Consider the following 18882-nt stretch of genomic DNA (forward strand, 5'->3'; position numbering starts at 1 on the left):
AAAGAAGAGACAAAGAAAAGGCAAAAGGAGTCTTTTTCTCTGATGCATAAGCCAATTGTAATAGATCTAACTTTTTTTTTTTTTTTTTTTTTTTTTTTTTTTGCGGTACACGGGCCTCTCACTGTTGTGGCCTCTCCCGTTGCGGAGCACAGGCTCCGGACACGCAGGCTCAGCGGCCATGGTTCATGGGCCCAGCTGCTCCGCGGCATGTGGGATCTTCCCGGACCGGGGCACGAACCCGTGTCCCCTGCATCGGCAGGCGGACTCTCAACCACTGCGCCACCAGGGAAGCCCCAATAGATCTAACTTTTTAGAGAATAGATAAGGATTAAACAGAAGTTTCTTATAAGGGTTGTTGTCTACTGGCTGAAGCTTTGGGGCTGGAACCTTATACATGACTTGAAGAACTGTTTATTCCGAGAAAATATTAAAACACTATTCTCTACGTGGTCTAGAAAGAGAGCCAGGAATTGATAATGTCTAAATATTAGTGAGACTGATATCTACTTGCACCAAAATGTCTTTCATTTTGTCAAACTAATCTTTCAAATGTCATTCGAATCTTGCTTTGACTTCTATGTAATTATTTAAAATTTACATGAAAACTAGCTAAGATTTCTTCTCAGTTTTGGTAGTAAAATAATATTTTACTAGGGAAAGAATAATTTAGTGCAAACACATACTATTTTTTTTTGACTTGGTTAATCAAGGCCATGCGGAGCCAGAATCTTTAGAATTCAAGTCCAGAATCCAGGTACCATCATCTACATGACAGAGTTATTGAAAGGATCAGAGATAACGTGTGTAAAGACATAATATAAGTACATAGTGGGCAGTTAATAAATGGCAGCTATTATTGGCTACTGAAGTGACTCGAAGATACATGAAGATGCCTTTATTGCCATCAACAATGAAGCCAAGATAACACTTTACAAACAGCAGTTCAAGAATTCATTGACACCTATTGATTAATATGTCTAACATGCTCGTGTTTGAAGTATTCAGATTCCAGATATTTGAGAAACTGTCTCCTCATCTTGCCAGGGGAATTTCTCACATTGAAATGGATGGTCAATGTGGGGAAAGAAAAATGATACTAATGAAGTTGATGTATTTTCTGTCTCTCTCTCTCTCTCTCTCTCTCTCTCTCTCTCTCTCACACACACACACACACACACAGAGGCAACTTCTCCTGAAGTCCTATTAGGAAAAATACCTCTTACAGAGGCAAACAAATGACATTTTGACTTGGAAATTTTTAAAAAGTCAAGATGAGTTCTTGAATTATGTGCCATACTGGTTTCTCCCTTGCCCAAGTTTTTAGCCACTAAAATAGGGAAATTCTGGTGTTGGTGCTGCCACCTCAATATTGAATCATCTCTGTCCTATATCCCAGAGTATCATTCAGCTGTTTGGTTACAGCAGTCTCCTTGAAAAGGCCAAATTTTAGCTTGGAATATTTTACCTCTTCCGTTGACTTTTAACAAAAGGGATCTAATTGAACACAGCTCACATCTATTCCGTTGATTTTTATCAAGTCCTTGGACCTCAGAAATTTAGAGCTTTAACTCCTGTCAACTACAGCTGGATGCAGAGAAAATTATTCAAAGAAAAAATTATTTCATTCTCAAAATTTTTAGAGCCAGGATAAGATGTGACAGTTTTAAGGTGAGGACAGAAGATTCCAGGGCTCAAGCTGTTAACCAAGCATAGGCTATCCCTCACAAATAAAAGAGAAGATTCAAGGAGAAGGAATGTTTACATATACAATGAATGTATGAAAAGAATAAACCAGAGCAAGATGATGGAGTGAGGGAGAATACAAGAGGAAAAAGAACACTCATCTCCCCATCAAGAAAACGCCTAAGCAATAGGCTGAATGGTTTTTGTTCTCTCAAGAAGCTGAGGGAGAGGAAGACATGGAGAACATCAAGGCTTGGAGAATACTGTATGACAGATGAGGGAAAATGTCCTCGTGCAGAGAAGGGTACAGGGAGGAACAAAGCACTCTGGCAGGTAAACAGACAAAGACAGCAGAGACAAGAGGCAAATCAACAAGAGGAAGTGAACCAAAAACAGCTTCATGGGACAGGGACTGAATAACAGGACAGATGGAACAGGGAGCAGGAAAGCCATCCAGGAGAGACAGAACCAGTCAGGCTGGGGCAGATGCCTGGCGAGGCTTCCTCTCTCACATTCCCAAACCCAAATGGGGGCTCTAGAGAGAAAGAGAAAGCACCATCCAGAATCTGGTTCTCTTGTTCATTGTTCCATCCCCAGCACCTAGAGCCTGGTATGTAGTGGATGCTCAAAACACAGTTGTTGAATTAAAAGTGATACATGCAGGGCTTCCCTGGTGGCGCAGAGGTTGAGACTCCACCTGCGAATGCAGGGGAAACAGGTTCGTGCCCCGGTCCGGGAAGATCCCACATGCCGTGAAGCGGCTGGGCCCGTGAGCCATGGCCGCTGAGCCTGCACGTCTGGAGGCTGTGCTGCACAGCGGGAGAGGCCACAACAGTGAGAGGCCCGTGTACTGCCAAAAAAAAAAAAAAGTGATACATGCAGAAAAGGAAAGAAAGCTGGATGCCCTGAGAAACGCCATGCACCTCATGGCTTCCATTATTGAGGTGTGAGTGGGCAGAGAGGATGCCAAAGAGCTGGGCTCTACGTACAGCATGGCTGAGTGATGCTCACCCTGAGGACAGTTTGGTTCAGCTGTTGCAGGACCATCAAGGACCCAAGCGAAACAGGAAGTGGTCAAACCAAGAGTAACTGATGAGCAAGGCAGTTGGCAGAGGGTGTTTGTGCTTGAAAGGCCCCACCTCCATGTCTGTCCCCAAATCTCCTCCACATGTTTAGATGTTTGAACGTCTCATTATCCAGAACCTCTCCTTTGGAGGTTATTTCTATAGAGTTTTCCACGAGATACAATTAGCCAACCAATGTGTTCAGCCATTCAAAGTCACTAAATTCTAGACAAGAATTGTTGTATTAACCTAGCAACAGTTAGGGTAGGGCCCCAAGGCAAATGAACTCAGAGTAGGGAGAGACTCCCCAAGACCCAACATGGAACCTGGATCAAAGAGCAATGGATTTGGTCAACAGAGATGGAGTCAGGTTGGTTGTAAGTCCCCAGATGACTCATCCCATCCCCCTAAGAGATCCCCCAAGTGGGAGATGAAGCTGCGAGGGTAGGGAAGTGAAGATGAGTCAGTTGTAGATTTGTCTGGATGCTCTATCCTGGCTATGTGATCGTCCCCAACAGAGAAATACACTTAGGGTTTACACAGACAGGACTGACACAAAGTCATAAGGAGGAAGGTATCACTGAGAGATTTGGTGCTTGTCCTTGAAAATGGAGAAAAAAAAAGACAAATGATAACAGATCAGGTGACAAATTGAAGTGAAATCGGCCTCAAAAAGATTCTAGCCATTCAAGTGCCTTTCTTCCTGAAATGACAATATTTACACATTTTCATCTCTTCCAAGGGCACCAAAACAAGTGCTTCACTCTTCTGTATCATTCCATCCATTTTCTCTTAGCTTATCCCATCACCATGGTGATGAGGCAAGGACTTTACTTTCCTCTGTCTGGACTACACCGGCATCCTTGTCAGTTACTTCAAAAATGCACGTGTCTGCATGTTACTTCTAGAGGAATTTCTCATCTAAGATGGGAATCAATGGGATAAGCAAAGCATTAGGAGAAACAGCCTCTGGACTCTATCCACATTCTGCCATCTCAGAAAAATTATTTGAGATTCCAGTTTCTGCTCACTAAATGGAGACAGAAAGGCTACTCACTTGCTTAATAACAAAATGTTATAAGACTGAGTAACTTGTGACGGCCAATCATTTTGCTTAAGGCAGAACAATTAAATAACTATGGCAGAGACTAACTGCTTACTCCATATCAACTCACCCTTTTTTCCATAGAAACAAAACCAGGATTTTATTCAGGGGTGCAATACATCATCCAAGAGACTGCATCCTAATTTCCCTTGAGTGCAAATACAGTTAGGTGGATCAGCTGTGAGTGTCTTCTGGGAAAGCTCCTGATAGGAAACTGACTCAATTGAGCAGTGTTAACCCCACCCCACCTCCCACCTTCCTTTTGCATGGAGCTCTAGGGGTAACCTTGGACCTCAGAATGAAAGACTGAAAGTCACATGCTAAGGATGGTGGAGCAGAAAGATAAAAGAGGATAGCCTCATCCACCAGAGGGCAGACAGCAGAAGCAAGAAGAACTACAGTCCTGCAGCCTGTGGAACAAAAACCACATTCACAGAAAGACAGAGAAGATGAAAAGGCAGAGGGCTATGTACCAGATAAAGGAACAAGATAAAACCCTAGAAAAACAACTAAATGAAGTGGAGATAAGCAACGTTCCAGAAAAAGAATTCAGAATAATGATAGTGAAGATGATCCAGGACCTCGGAAAAAGAATGGAGGCAAAGATTGAGAAGATGCAAGAAATGTTTAACAAAGACCTAGAGGAAATACAGAAAAAACACATAGAAGAATTAAAGAACAAACAAACAGAGATGAACAATACAATAACTGAAATGAAAACTACACTAGAAGGAATCAATAGCAGAATAAATGAGGCAGAAGAATGGATAAGTGACCTGGAAAACAGAATGGTGGAATTGACTGCTGTGGAACAGAATAAAGAAAAAAGAAATGAAGACAGCCTAAGAGGCCTCTGGGACAACATTAAATGCAACAACATTTGCATTATAGGGGTCCCAGAAGGAGAAGAGAGAGAGAAAGGACCTGAGAAAATATTTGAAGAGATTATAGTTGAAAACCTCCCTAACATAGGAAAGAAAATAGCCACCCAAGTCCAGGAAGTGCAGAGAGTCCCATACAGGATAAACCCAAGGAGAAACACACCAAGACACATAGTAATCAAACTGACAAAAATTAAAGACAAAGAAAAATTATTGAAAGCAGCAAGGGAAAAACGACAAATAACATACAAGGGAACTCCCATGAGGTTAACAGCTGATTTCTCAGCAGAAACTCTACAGGCCAGAAGGGAGCGGCATGATATAATTAAAGTGATGAAAGGGAAGAACCTACAACCAAGATTCCTCTACCCAGCAAGGATCTCATTCAGATTTGAGGGAGAAATCAAAAGCTTTACAGACAAGCAAAAGCTAAGAGAATTCAGCACCACCAAACCAGCACTACAACAAATGCTAAAGGAACTTCTCTAAGTGGGAAACACAAGAGAAGAAAAGCACCTACAAAAACAAACCCAAAACAATTAAGAAAATGGTCATAGGAACATACATATCGATAATTACCTTAAACGTGAATGGATTAAATGCTCCAACCAAAAGACACAGGCTTGCTGAATGGATACAAAAACAAGACCCATATATATGCTGTCTACAAGAGACCCACTTCAGACCTAGGGACACATACAGACTGAAAGTGAGGAGATGGAAAAAGATATTCCATGCAAATGGAAATCAAAAGAAAGCTGGAATAGCAATACTCATATCAGATAAAATTGACTTTAAAATAATGTTACAAGAAACAAGGAAGGACCCTACATAATGATCAAGGGATCAATCCAAGAAGAAGATATAACAATTACAAATATATATGCACCCAACATATGAGCACCTCAATACATAAGGCAACTGCTAACAGCTATAAAAGGGGAAATCAACAGTAACACAATAATAGTGGGGGACTTTAACACCTCACTTACACCAATGGACAGATCATCCAGAATGAAAATAAATAAGGAAACAGAAGCTTTAAATGACACAAGAGACCAGATAGATTTAATTGATATTTATAGGACATTCCATCCAAAAACAGCAGATTGCACTTTCTTCTCAAGTGCGCGCGGAACATTCTCCAGGATAGATCACACCTTGGGTCACAAGTCAAGCCTCAGTAAATTTAAGAAAATTGAAATCATATCAGGCATCTTTTCTGACCACAATGCTATGAGATTAGAAATGAATTACAGGGAAAAAAACGTAAAAAACACAAACATATGGAAGCTAAACAATACGTTACTAAATAACCAAGAGATCACTGAAAAAATCAAAGAGGAAATCAAAAAATACCTAGAGACAAATGACAATGAAAACATGATGATCCAAAACCTATGGGATGCAGCAAAAGCAATTCTAAGAGGGAAGTTTATAGCTATACAAGCCTACCTCAAGAAGCAAGAAAGTAAAAGAATCCGGTTCTCTACTGGCCCTGTGCTGCCATAACCTGGACCTCCATGATTCTTTTACATGTGAGAGAAACTAACTTCTATCTTGTTTAAGCCAAACACAATTCCCAACTGACAGACCCACTGTCAGCCTTATAAGTAGGCCCTTCTAGGCTCACCCCCAACGTTTGCAGGGCCTAGCCCAAGAGCAGAGGTGGGAGCCCCTAGCTTGTAGCCCAATCCCTTCTCTTCCCAACCCAGCTCTGTCTGCTTTGTGTGGACATCCAAGCCCATGCTTCTAAGCTCATCCCCAGGCCAACACTGCCCCTCGGCCACTCTTCGGGTCTATGGGGCACACACTTCCCTCTAGGAGGACAGAGCCTGGGAAAAGGCTGCTGTAGGCTCTGAAAGTGAGCTCAGAGCCATTTGGGCAGGGAATTTTAGGATCCTAGGACCCTAAGGCACAGTCTAGAAGTGGGAGGAGGTTCCAGGTGGCATGCACCTTTGCCCTGTGATCTCTTCGCCCTGCAGGGAGAAGCATGGCCCTTGAAGGCACAGGGGCCAGGGCAGGGACCCGAAATACCACAGTCTAAATGTGCTACCACTGGCTCCTCTCCCTCTCACCTCCTAATGCCTGCCTTTTCATCATTCACAACTTGACAATAGAGAGAAACCTGAAGTAGTCCAGTTAACTACTTGTAACAGCCTTGGTAAAGTTATCTTTTAGAGGAAAAGCCTGGAACTATAGCTTGAACTGTGCTGTTTCCCTGTTACCCTTAATGCTGCTATCTTCTCTCTTTTATGAGACTGTATAATGGAAAGCTGATCAAGCTTGGCTCTCAGGCAAGCTTGTCTTTGGTGAGCTGTCATTAGGATGGCCACGCACTGTGGATCAAGCAACTGCAATACTGGTGCTGGTGTTCTGACTGAAGGAGGAGTCTCCAGATCCTGGGTCCTTCTCATTTACACATCTGCCTGTTTGAGGAAACTCTCCAAGTGTTTACCTGGGTCTCTTTGTACAGACATTGCTCCCTAGGAGGGAGTGGAATCAGCAACAAACCCCGGCCACCAAAACTGGAACAGGGACTTTTGCCCTAGGAGGACTACAGAGAAACGGATGGGAATTGTGACCAGGAGAGGGACTCTCTAAGAGGTGCCACTGAAATGGCCCAGGACTGGGTCCCAAATGAGCTGGGCACCTTTCTCTGTTTCTCAGGAAGCCCCCCACTCAGCCTAGGGTAGCAGGGACTGAGACCTGATATGACAGTGCCACTGCTGATAGGATCGACCACTCCAGCTCCCACCCCTATGTGCAAGGACTTATTCCTTAAGGAATTTATCTCCTCCACATGGTCTGACTGTCAGGACTGGTAACCTGGCTTTATGAACATGAAAAACGCCCAAATGGCCACAGTATCGTTGTGTATCTTGGAAGCGCTCTTCCTTTAGTTCAGTAATTCTAAGCCTCATTTTGGATTATGGATCTCCATGTTCTCTAGGCTGGATAATTACCAAAGGACACGAGTGTCCACCCACACTGCAGAGAACTGTTGTAGCTCCTTTCAGACAACGAGGCATAATCCAAAGGACATTACGCAAATAATCTGAGATGTAGGTACTTGCTATAGACTGATGTTTGTGTCCCCTCCAGATTTGCATGTTGAAACCTAATCCTCAATGCAGTGAGGGCCTTTGAGAGGTGATTAGGTCATGAGGGTGGAGCCCTCATGAATAGGATTAGGGCCCTTATGAAAGAGAACCCAGAGAGTTCTCTTGCCCCTTCTGCCGTGTGAGGACAGAGCCAGAAGACAGCTATCTATGAACTAGGTAGAGAGCTCTCACCAGACACTGAATCTGCTGGTGCCTTGATCTTGGACTTCCCAGCCTCCAAATCTGTGAGAAATAAATGGTTGTTGTGTAAGCCACCTAGGCTATAGTATTTTTGTTATAGCAGCCCAAACAGACTGACAGAACTTCTATCCCCAACTTTCTATTTAAATTTCGTTTATTAGTTTTTTCATAGGAAAATGGAAGGCAGGGGTTAACTGATTTGTAAGGTCCCTCATAGCTCCAAAGTTCAATGGCTCTATATAGTTCTATGAAATGAGAGACATGATAAATATCCACCTCCCCATCTATTCTACCCTATTATAGCACTCTTCTCTCTAAAGCATAATTGTCTGTAAGTTAATTTGTGGGTTCCCTGCTAGACTGCAAATTCTGGGGGAACTGACACCAATCTTTAAGGTCGTATTCTCAGCACCGATTTCTAGCAGGACCTCAATGATATATAAGAGATGATAATATGAGTGAGTGGTTTCTGATAGCTACAATCTCCTTTGGTTACTGGACTGGAAATGAAAGATGTTCTCAGATAACTATTCAAGGAAAATGCCGAAATAGCCTTTGTTCTTCTGCCTGCATTTAGTAATAGTCTTTGGATGTAGGTACCATGAGTATACACCTAATGAATCAGATTACCATATTTTTTAAAGGGAAAAGATGAAAAAAAAAACTTCCATTTTTTTTGGTCAGAGAAACCATTTTTTTTGGTCAGAGACTATTATTCTCAGCTTGGTTCTCAGGAATAAAACAGAAGATCCTCTGCCTCTTCATCTGAGATCTTCAAATTAATCTAAGGTCTGACTGTCCCAAAGCATTACTAATTGTATAGCAACACCATTTATATCACAAAATTGGAAAAGACATACGTATCCCATCACAGAGTGATGGTTAAATAAACTATGACACTCAAACGGTGAACCCATGCAGCCTTTGATAATGGTGTTTACAAGATAATCTGAAGTTAAAAGTCAAGACATAAAATTATATAAGCAGTATGACTGCCATCATGTAAAATATGTCAAATATACACATAAAATATAGAAGGAGATACTACAGAATCTGAACCGTGGCTGTGTTTGTGTGTTTGGACTGCGCATGAGTTTCTTTCTACTTTTCTGAATTTTGCAGATTTTCCTCTTTTACTCTCATGGTGAAAAATCAAAATCAACAAATCATTTAATTGTAAATTTAAAACATCTACTATAAAATTTTGGCTATTGATACTGGTTGTGTCCACCTGAAAGAGCTGTATGGAGGAGCACAGAGAAGACCCTATGGTGAAGCCAACAGAAGCAGGGGGTGGAAAGACAGGGAATCCTCTGGAGTTGCCACTGCCTGTGGAATAAGAGACATTATGGATCTAAGCTCTTACTATATAAATGCCAGACATTTCTCATACATTTTTTTTCATTATGTCCTCATAAAAGCTGTAAGAGATAGGTACTACTCTTATTCCCATTTTACAGCTGAAACTGAGCCTTAGAGCGAGTGTGAGCCTTTGCAACCACCATCCACTGAGGGAAAAATGAGCACATTTCTCAGCCATACTTCCTCTCGTGCAAGGATCTCTTGTGTCAAAGGCACAGCCTCCATTTCCATTATTGGGAGATTCTGTTTGGAATGAGTCCTCAAATGACTCCTGCCTGTCAGTGGAGATGGGTGTCCAGTGACCACTTGTTCACCATATTATCTCAAGGCTCTCACCAGAGTGTGATCCCCAAATTGTCCCTCTTTGCACATAAATCCATTGCTTTGGGGCAACGAGCCCATTTATAAATGCTCTCATTGTGGCCAACTTTACAGATCCAGACCAACATGGATAGAGTCTAGGCCAGCTCCCTAGTTAAAACGTGAACCATGGTTGCCCTCCACTTGCCAGCACGATAACAGGCAAGCTTTCACCATGTGCTTGTTGAACATAGATCCACCCTGCAAATGCTGACAGACTGAATATGCTCAGCTGACACCATTAGTGCACACAAGCATTTTGAGGCTCTTTGTTACATGGTCACGTTTTCCCTGCACAGAAACCTACTGGTGTTACCATTTCCAAGGGCTGGGGGAGAGGAGGCCTCACTACAAGAGAATTCAGGGAGAACAGAGCAGGGGACCTGGCGGGAGTCCAGTCCTGTTGAAGTCAAGTGTGTCACTAAAATAAGCAAGTCCTCTCTTTCCTCCTCGCTACCCCAGGGAAACATGAATGAGCAAGCGAGGACAACTACAGAAACATTCCATGAAATCAGTAGTTCAGGTGGGTCTGAAGGAAATGACAAGTGGGCTTAAAGGAAATCCATTTCAAAATCAAGCTCAAATTCAAAACAAATGTGTGAACAGGGGAAAACGTAATGATCAAAAAGGAATGAATTTAAAAATATACATATATATAATAAAAAAATATTTAAAAAATTAAAATAAATAAAAAGGAATGAATAAACAGACGGCAATCCTAACAAGAAGACCCAATCGTCAGGGTAAGTGCTATGCAGAGAACTGCTTGGGGATATTACTGCACCCCATTGTGCCCTGCCTCCAGGTCCTGTCGCTCAGGGACAATCGATGGTGTCCGTTCACTTACTTTCTCTGGAACCGGACCACAGGATCAGCCAGCAGGTCGGTGACGTCAAGCTTCCTCCCCTTCTCGATAACATCCCGATGCTTGCGGACAAACAGCCACCCGATATGGGAGAAGAAGAAGCCCCGGCGGGCGTTGTGGGGATCAGCGTCCGTCTCCGAGTACTTGTGGTGGACTCGGTGGTCCCTGGACCACTCGAAGATGTCGTTCTGCAGAGAGAATGCAGACCTGAGTGAAGGGCTAAAACACCCTGGCACCTTCCCCAAAGTTCCTCAGCCTCCCCTCCTCCCGCCCCACCCCCTCACCTCCTCACTGATTTATACTTGCTCCCACCCTCAACCGCAATCTCTCAACCTCAAGTTCAATCGCTGGGGGTTGGTCTGGGGTGGTTTTCATCCAAACAAGAGTACATCCTCACTTAGTGAGGATCTTAGCTTGTCTTTGGAATGTGCCCACTGCAGGAGGTTCAGCCTTGTTGAGTGAACTAGTGGGGAAACCTGAAGAAAGTTCTGGTTACCGAAGTCTCCTGGGAGATCGTTCATGTCAAGAAGACAGACATCTGCCCTCAAGTTTTGGTGGTCAGAGGAGAGGTGTAACCTTGAGTATGGAAGGGGGTTAGTTCTTGGTCTGGCTCTCTCTGCCCTACCTCCCCCTCTTTGATGGAGTTCATGTCCAACACACAGCAAAGAGGAAGTCAGTAAGTAAAAATGCAAAGAGGTACTTCACCAAATCTCTGCAAAATACCGAGGCACAAATAATATTGTTTGAGGACTGCTCTAACAGTGTGTCACAGAAAGGAGAGGAGGGGACTTAGGCTCCTTGTGGAATCTGGTGTACTTGGCCGAATCTACAACATGGAGAAGCAGCAATGCCTGAGGGGCAGGGGGCACTCACTGGAATCCCAAGAGAGACTCTGGTGCCCAAGGAAGGAGAAGCATCAGAGTCCAGCAGACTCTGCCAAACCCACAGACAGGGTGGGGCTCAGGCACACATGGGGGACCAGCCTGTTGACCCTCTGGTGACGGGAGAGAGTGACAGGAGCTGGAGGTCCTGGGTGAGCTATCAGGGCAGCATTTCAGCTGACACTGTTAATGAAATCTTAGCTATAGCCATGGGCCAATGAGACCTATAAACTTTCGATGTATACTCAGATTTGTTTTTATCTGCTAATGCTTTCAAAGCTTTGAGATGACAAATTAGGTTGGGAAGTAGTGCTTTTGGTAGGAAAATTACAGTTGACCCTTGGACAGCACAGGTTTGAACTGTGCAGGTCCACTTACACACGGATATTTTTCAATAGTACTTCATGGTCTGAGGTTGGTTGAATCTGAGAATGTAAAGGAACTGCAGATAGGAAAGGCCAATGATAAATTATAGATGGATTAACCCCCAAGTTGTTCAAGGGCCAACTATAATCTGAAAATAAAAATAAATATATATAGTGTATAAGCTCTTTTTTTAAAAAAAAAGGTAATAATGTTTTATACCATACTATTCAGTACTTAGTCATGCTTTCATTAGGAATCTGCCATTTCACAGATATTGGCTTCTTCATGCTGATGAGAAGAGAGAGAACTGTTTCATCCTCAAAGTTTTAACAGTTCTTTTAACCAAAAAATATTTCATGGAGTTTTTTGTCTTTCTGGCTCAACCAGTGCTGCTGGAAGGCAACTCAACCTTGTTCATTTTATAGCACCATTGAAAACTTTTAAAATTTGCTTAACCCTTGGGTAATGGGACAGAAAGAGGGAAGGTAGAAAGACCTTAAGAAGTATAGGCTCAGCTTTGAATATAAAGAGGGAAAAATGTGCTTAGCAATCTGTGTAAGGTAAACATTGTAGCCTGGCTTACTGCGATAAGAAAGAGGTCTTTAAATTTTACCAGTGTGTTGAAACACAGTGGTTGGAAAGAGTGAAAGCATTTATTATTTATAATCACAGAATCTGGAGTCTGGAAGGAATTTCAAATGTCAAGACCACTGCAGCCCAAGGAATAATTTATTACTTTTGCATCCAGTTTATTGCTTTTATTGCAAACCCAACTAAACATAGGAAGGAGGGGGAACACTCTGTCCCTAGTCCACAGATGGCAAAATTAAGGTTTAGAAGACATGTATTCAAGTTCATCTAGTAAGTCAAACCAATAACGGAACAAAGATGGTGCTCCTTCGGTTCTTAGTTCACACTCGTTTCCACAAGATATTTCCCTTACTCTTCAAGTTTAGAGGAGGGAGAGTCTTTTAAAGAGAAAACTCTAAGTGGAGAGTTCCAAAGGGCTAGAAACATTATTCTCATAAAATTAAGCATGATAGAACAACAAAAGAATGATGATGAAGACAAGATGGAACAGAGATATTTCTTTATTTTAATCCCCCTTACCTGAATGCCTTCCAGACAGAAGCTACTTTGACTGAAGCAGTGGAATGAAGCAAGGATTTGGGCCACATTCCAAATAATCGAGCATACAATCGAGCCAAAAATACTTTAAGATGTACTTTAAAAAATCTTTTTTTTTTAAACTCTAAAGCTGAGTCCAGCGAAAAAGTGACTCAGAGAACAAGATGTAAGACAACAATAGGGCAGAAAGGAAGTAAGATTCACATGGTCATCTCTGGGCCCTCTTCTTCCTACTTATCTGCATTTTGCTTCTACCCTGAAGTGATTGGGTGTGGAAGCCAACCTGGGAAGAGCATTTGTGTTTGATGAAAAGGTGTGTGTTCCGAGGGTGTGTTTAGTACAGTCAATGTGTGAGGAAGAGAAAGCTGAGGGCCGACAAGAGATGGTGACCTTCCATCAACAAACTGACTTGTCAAGTGTGCGTATTCCGTCTGTCCATGCTCTGCGTGCACATTTTAATAGGGGCATGATGCTCGACCCAGCAGCAATTCCTGAAGCCTAAGTACGTACACTTTCTAACAAATCAATTAACAAATGATTCAACTTGCAACTTCGAGTTTGTACTTAATGGCCGGTTCTGGTAGATCACGGTCTTAATACCCCATTGCCTTCAATAGTGGACACTCACCCTGTGTTTATTGATCACTCCTGACAAAGAATTGTTGTGGTGAAGGGAGCTACATTAGTTCTAAGAGCGCTAGCTGTAACTGAGGCACAGGCAGGGGTGGGGTCAGGGGAACAGGAGAGGAAGAGGAAGACAGCCAATCAGGAGTATACCCCTCCGTGGCAGGTTTCATTACCCAAGAAGCCATAACACGTCCTACTTTGTGCTGTCCAAGAGAGATACAATTGTGAGCCACATATGTGATTTAAATTTTCCTAGTAGCTACACTAAAAAAGTGAAAATAAACAAGTAAAAAATCAATTTTAATCATATATTTTTCCTTAACATACTACATCCAAAATATCACTCAATATATTATTAGCATAAAATCATTAATGATATATTTTATATGATACTTTTCCTGTACCCATATTTCAAAACTGGGCTTGCATTTTACAATTCCAGCACATCTCAACTTGGACCAACCACATGTCAAGTACTCAGTAGCCACATGTGGCTGGTGGCTACCATATTGGACAGGGCTAACCCATGGTTTGGACACTTTTCTATATGTGTTATACTTTTAAAGATTTTTTAAAATTCAATGTTGAGTATGGGTGGGAGGGAGAAATTGACACAAACCATGTGAAGGGCAAATGTGCTGCATGTATTAAAAGCGCTAAAATTGTGCAATTCGTTTTCTGGAGTTTATCTTAAGGAAATAATCATAGCTGTGTGCAAATATTTAATCACAAGGATGCTCACTGAAGTGAAAACTTGGAAAAACCCTGAATTTCCACATAACAGGATTTGACTTTGTACCTTGTGATACATTAGTTAATTGAATACTCTGTGTGTGTGTGTGTGTGTGTTTGTGTGTCTGTGTGTGTGTGTGTGTGTGTGAAATATTAAAGTCTTAGGGTTACCTTAGGGGAGGTAAGACTGGGAGGTAGGAGAAATACTTTTACATTTTATCCTATACTCAGAAATTTTTAACAAGAGCATCTGTTGGTTTTGTATTTAAAAACTCACAAAAAGGGATATTGTAGTACTGACATGGAGAGATGAGGTAGAAGGTAGTTAAGTGAAAGACAGTTTTCAAAATAAAAGATGCAGTAATGAATGCATTCTTAATAAAAATATGTATTTAAGCACAGAAAAATTTTAAAGTATAAGTCAACATGTTTACAGTTGTTCTCCGTAGGGAGTGGGGCAGTGGGTGATTTTTAATTTTTTCTTTCAGTTTGTCTGTATTTTCTACGTTGTTATAATGATCAAGTTTTTCTTTTGTAATATGAGGGAAACATTATTTTAAAATTTCTATACTCCAGAATCAAAATAACCCAGCTTCTGCCATCAGCCCCAGGTTAGGAAAAACTATGAAGCCGTAATATTCATCTAGTAATCCAGTCAGTGATATATCTTTTTTTTTTTCTCTTACCTTTTCTGCCTTTTTTTTTTAATTGGAGTATAATTGCTTTACAATGTTGTGTTGGTTTCTGCTGTACAATGAAGTGAATCAGCTATATGTATACATATATCCCCGCCCTCTTGGGCCTCCCTCTCATCCCCCACCCCATCCCGCCCATCTAGGTCATCACAGAGCACCAAGCTGAGCTCCCTGGGCTATACCACAGGTTCCCACTAGCTATCTGTTTTACACATGATAGTGTATTTATGTCACCCTTCTCCTATCTTCGTTCTTATTAGCACTAACCAACCAATCACACCGCAACCAGGGTGACAGTGCCCTCACTTAAACCCATCCTTTGTGTTGTACCTCTATTACTTCCCTCTCCATCATAGATAATATCCCTAAATGGGATCCCTGCTGAGACTGTAGAAATTGAAATTGATCATGTGGTGATTTTTCTCCATAAGCACAGCCTTTGTGTATTCTCTGGGACTTGAGCAAAGGTAATCAATCTCAAAAGCTCCACTGAAGCAGATTTTAAAGCAACCCACTCTGTCAAAACTACTCTTCCCCAACTTCCTTTTATGTTCAGAATAAATTCTTGAATCAAGTCCTTTAAATGGCAGTAGGGGAAACTGTCTTTTAAGGCCCACGTAATTTGCTCTGGGTAGCAAGATGAAGGCCAAGTTAAACAGCATTTAGCTTGTCCCAGTCAACAGATCTGAAAGCAGAACCAGTGACCGGCTTTCCCCTAGCACAGCTGCAAACAGTTGCTTGCTTCTGACCAGACACCAGTGTGGTTGTTCTGTCCCCTAATTCAATTGTGTGGCTGCTTATAATTCCAAAAGGGAAAGTTTACCAGGTGGCTTCAAAACATAGCCAAAGGGAATTCCACTTGTATTCATAATACATCTTTGTTTTCAGTCAGTAGTGAAAAAGAAACTAGGACCAACATGTTAGCTTCAATAGGCAAGTTTTAGAGTAGAACGTGTGTATATGCGTGTGTGTGTGCATGTTTGTGTGTGTGTGTCTTATGAGTAATGATGTCCTGTCTGAGAAAAAGGGTCGTTTTATCAAGGGGGTCAAAGAGGGAAAGATGCTGTGGCCTCCACTCTTTAGGGACCCTAAGGCTCATTTGAAATAGACTTTATCTCAGTCTCTGGGGTCTGAATTTAATCTCCCCCAGTTCAGATGCCAACACTGTCCTATTCAAACAGTGAAGAACATTCGGTGCTTTCCCCACTGTTGATACTGGGTCAGTATTGATTTCCCTCCAGATAATACTGGCAACCTGTAAGAAGAGCCCAGAAAGTCCCCAAGAAAAGCCTGGCAGCAGTCTTCACCACCTGGCAAATTGCAGTTTCGAGAGAACAAGTCTCCACTTGCTGCCTAGTCCTCCTGTGCCACTCAGCCTGGGGAGGTTTTAGGAGCCAGGCAAATCAGGCAAATGTTGAAAAGCCAACTTTAACAGTTTAAAAAAGTGTTTGTTGACAAAACTTAAAGATTGCAAAGTAAAAAAAAAAAAAAAAGATTGCAAAGTAAGAAAGGGGGTCTCATATTTTCTTTTGTTACTCCAGTATTTATCTCTTACAACAAGAATGTATTTGAGTAAGACATATTTTTTATTTTTATTTAATTAATTAATTTTATTTTTGGCTGCGTTGGCTCTTCGTTGCTGCACGTGGGCCTTCTCTAGTTGTGGCGAGCGGGGGCGACTCTTCGTTGAGGTGTGAGGGCTTCTCACTGCAGTGGCTTCTCTTGCTGCGGAGCATGGGCTCTAACAGCGCAGGCTCCAGTAGTTGTGGCACACGGGCTCAGTAGTTATGGCGCACGGGCTTTTGTTGCCTTTGTTGCTCCAACGGAATAGTCTTCTAAAGCCTCCTGCCTCTAGTCCTTTCCCCTCCACAATACATTTGGTACACTGCAATCATACTCCCCACATTCATATGCCCCCCAAACCTATCATTCTCTTGCTTCTGATTTGACAACCTCTCTGTATTACTTTTCTCATCAAGCCTAAACATTTCTTCTTCTTAACAATCAAATAGCTTCAAATGGCATTAATATTCTTATCTTTCCCACTTTATTTATTCTTTAATTTGACAAATATGTACTGAATGTTGGTATGTGCTAGAAGATAAAGAAGGAACAAGACAACAAGGCTATGTCCTCAAACAGTTTATATTCTATGGAGGGGACAAACATAGATAAAATCAGGTGCTATGCAGCAAATAAGTATGGGGAGATACAAGGGCGACATTGAGATAGGCAAGGACTTTCTGATCAGGTAATCTTAGGCTGTGGGAGTTGGGTGGGAGTGAGAGAGGGAGAAGGGAATTGTCTCAGGGACAGGGAAGGACGTGGCACAGTCCAGGGGCTACGAGAAGACCAGCATGTCTGTGCATGGAGGGCAAGAGTGGTGCAAGATGAGGTCTGGGAGGTTTTGTGGTGAAATAAAGATATACCTGGTCTTTGTCCCCAGTGTTTCCTGGTAAAGAGATTCAAAAACTGTTGGAATTTCCTGAGTGATAGGATTGACATCATTATGCTAATGAGATGACTCAGTAGGGAGTCCTGGATAGCTTCAGGATTGGGGCTGGTCACCAGAAAGACCAAGTGTGTGATTAGAGGGTTGGCCCTTTGGTAGGGGAAGGGGACTGGAGATTGAGCTCAGTCACATGGCCAGTGATTTAATCAATCATGTCTTTCTAGTAAAACTCTAGTAAAAGCTCTGGACACAGGCTCAGAGGAGCTCCCTGGCTGATGAACCTACTGATGTGCAGGGAAGGTGAGGTGAGCTGACTCCACAGGGAGAGGTGAGAAAACTCTGGATGTGGGATCCTCCCAGACCTCCCACTGTGTGTCTCTTCCATTTGGTTGGTCCTGATTTGTATCCTTTATAATAAAACTGTAATAGTAAGTATAGCACTTTCTTCAGTTCTGTGAGTAGTTCTAGCGAATTACTGAACATGAGGGAATTGTGGGAAGCCCTGAGTCTGTAGATACGGGGGGCCTGGAGACCCCTGCTCATGGCTGGATCTGAAGCACGGGCATCCATGTGGAGGACTGGCGCTTTTCTTTGTGGATCTGAAGCCAGCTCAAATGGTTAGTATTACAATTGTATTGAAGTACACCCATGTGGAGTGGAAACAGAGCACTGGTGTGTACAGCCTGATCACACCAGGGCTTCTATGCCATGATAACAAGGTTGGACTTCATTCCAAAGGCAATGCTCTGCCACTGAAAGATTTTCTTTTCTTGCTAGAGACTGGTTTAATTTTCAGTAAGTTCTCTCTGGCTGCGGTATGGAGAGGGGCAAGTGCTCGGTTTTTGTAGTAGTCCAGGCAAGAAACAGTCATGGCTTGGACTAGAGAGTGGCAGAAATGAGAATTATTCAGTTTCAAGATATAATTGAGCAGTAGAACTTAAAGAGATTGGATAAAAGATTGGATGAGGGGTGATTAGGGGACTAGAGAAATCATGGATGACACCCATATTTCTGGTGGGGAAAACTAGGAGAGAAGTAGTTTGGAGAGAGGGTAGAGTCACAACGTTAATTTTGGGCACACTGATTTTGAGATGCCTAAGAGACGTCCAGTGAGAGATGCCATACAGTCAACTGGATTTGCAAACTGACGTTACACCAGTCAGATTCTTTCTTCAATCAGACTGATTTTCTACTGCTCCGAGACCCCACACAGGATGTCACGATCATTCCTCTCTCTCTACCTTAGCTCAGATATTTCCCTATGTTCCCCCACTTCTTCCTTGCCTATACAAATCCTTTTTACCTTTTGAGTTTTCAGCTCAAAACTTCCCTTCTGCATTAGGCTTTATCTTAACATCCTAATTCATATTCCTATT

At 42.3% G+C, this 18882-nt stretch overlaps 1 protein-coding gene across 5 annotated transcripts in view; it reads right to left on the reverse strand.

Annotated features, from left to right (window-relative positions):
• Positions 1-18882, reverse strand: part of SCD5 (stearoyl-CoA desaturase 5) — a 157454-nt gene that overhangs the window by 43028 nt on the left and 95544 nt on the right. For 4 of the 5 annotated variants that reach the window (XR_012332092.1, XM_073805400.1, XM_073805402.1 and 1 more), the window contains one exon: positions 10608-10813. Coding sequence is in view for 4 of the 5 variants with exons in the window: in XM_073805400.1 (XP_073661501.1) it covers positions 10608-10813 (206 nt within the window). In the remaining variant the exon portion in view is untranslated. Of the gene's footprint in view, positions 1-5659; positions 9368-10607; positions 10814-18882 lie in introns of those variants that run through there. The other variant, XM_073805401.1, reaches the window with a different exon arrangement.

Source organism: Tursiops truncatus, chromosome 5 (genome assembly GCF_011762595.2).
Source record: "Tursiops truncatus isolate mTurTru1 chromosome 5, mTurTru1.mat.Y, whole genome shotgun sequence".
In the NCBI taxonomy this organism is placed as follows: domain Eukaryota; kingdom Metazoa; phylum Chordata; class Mammalia; order Artiodactyla; family Delphinidae; genus Tursiops; species Tursiops truncatus.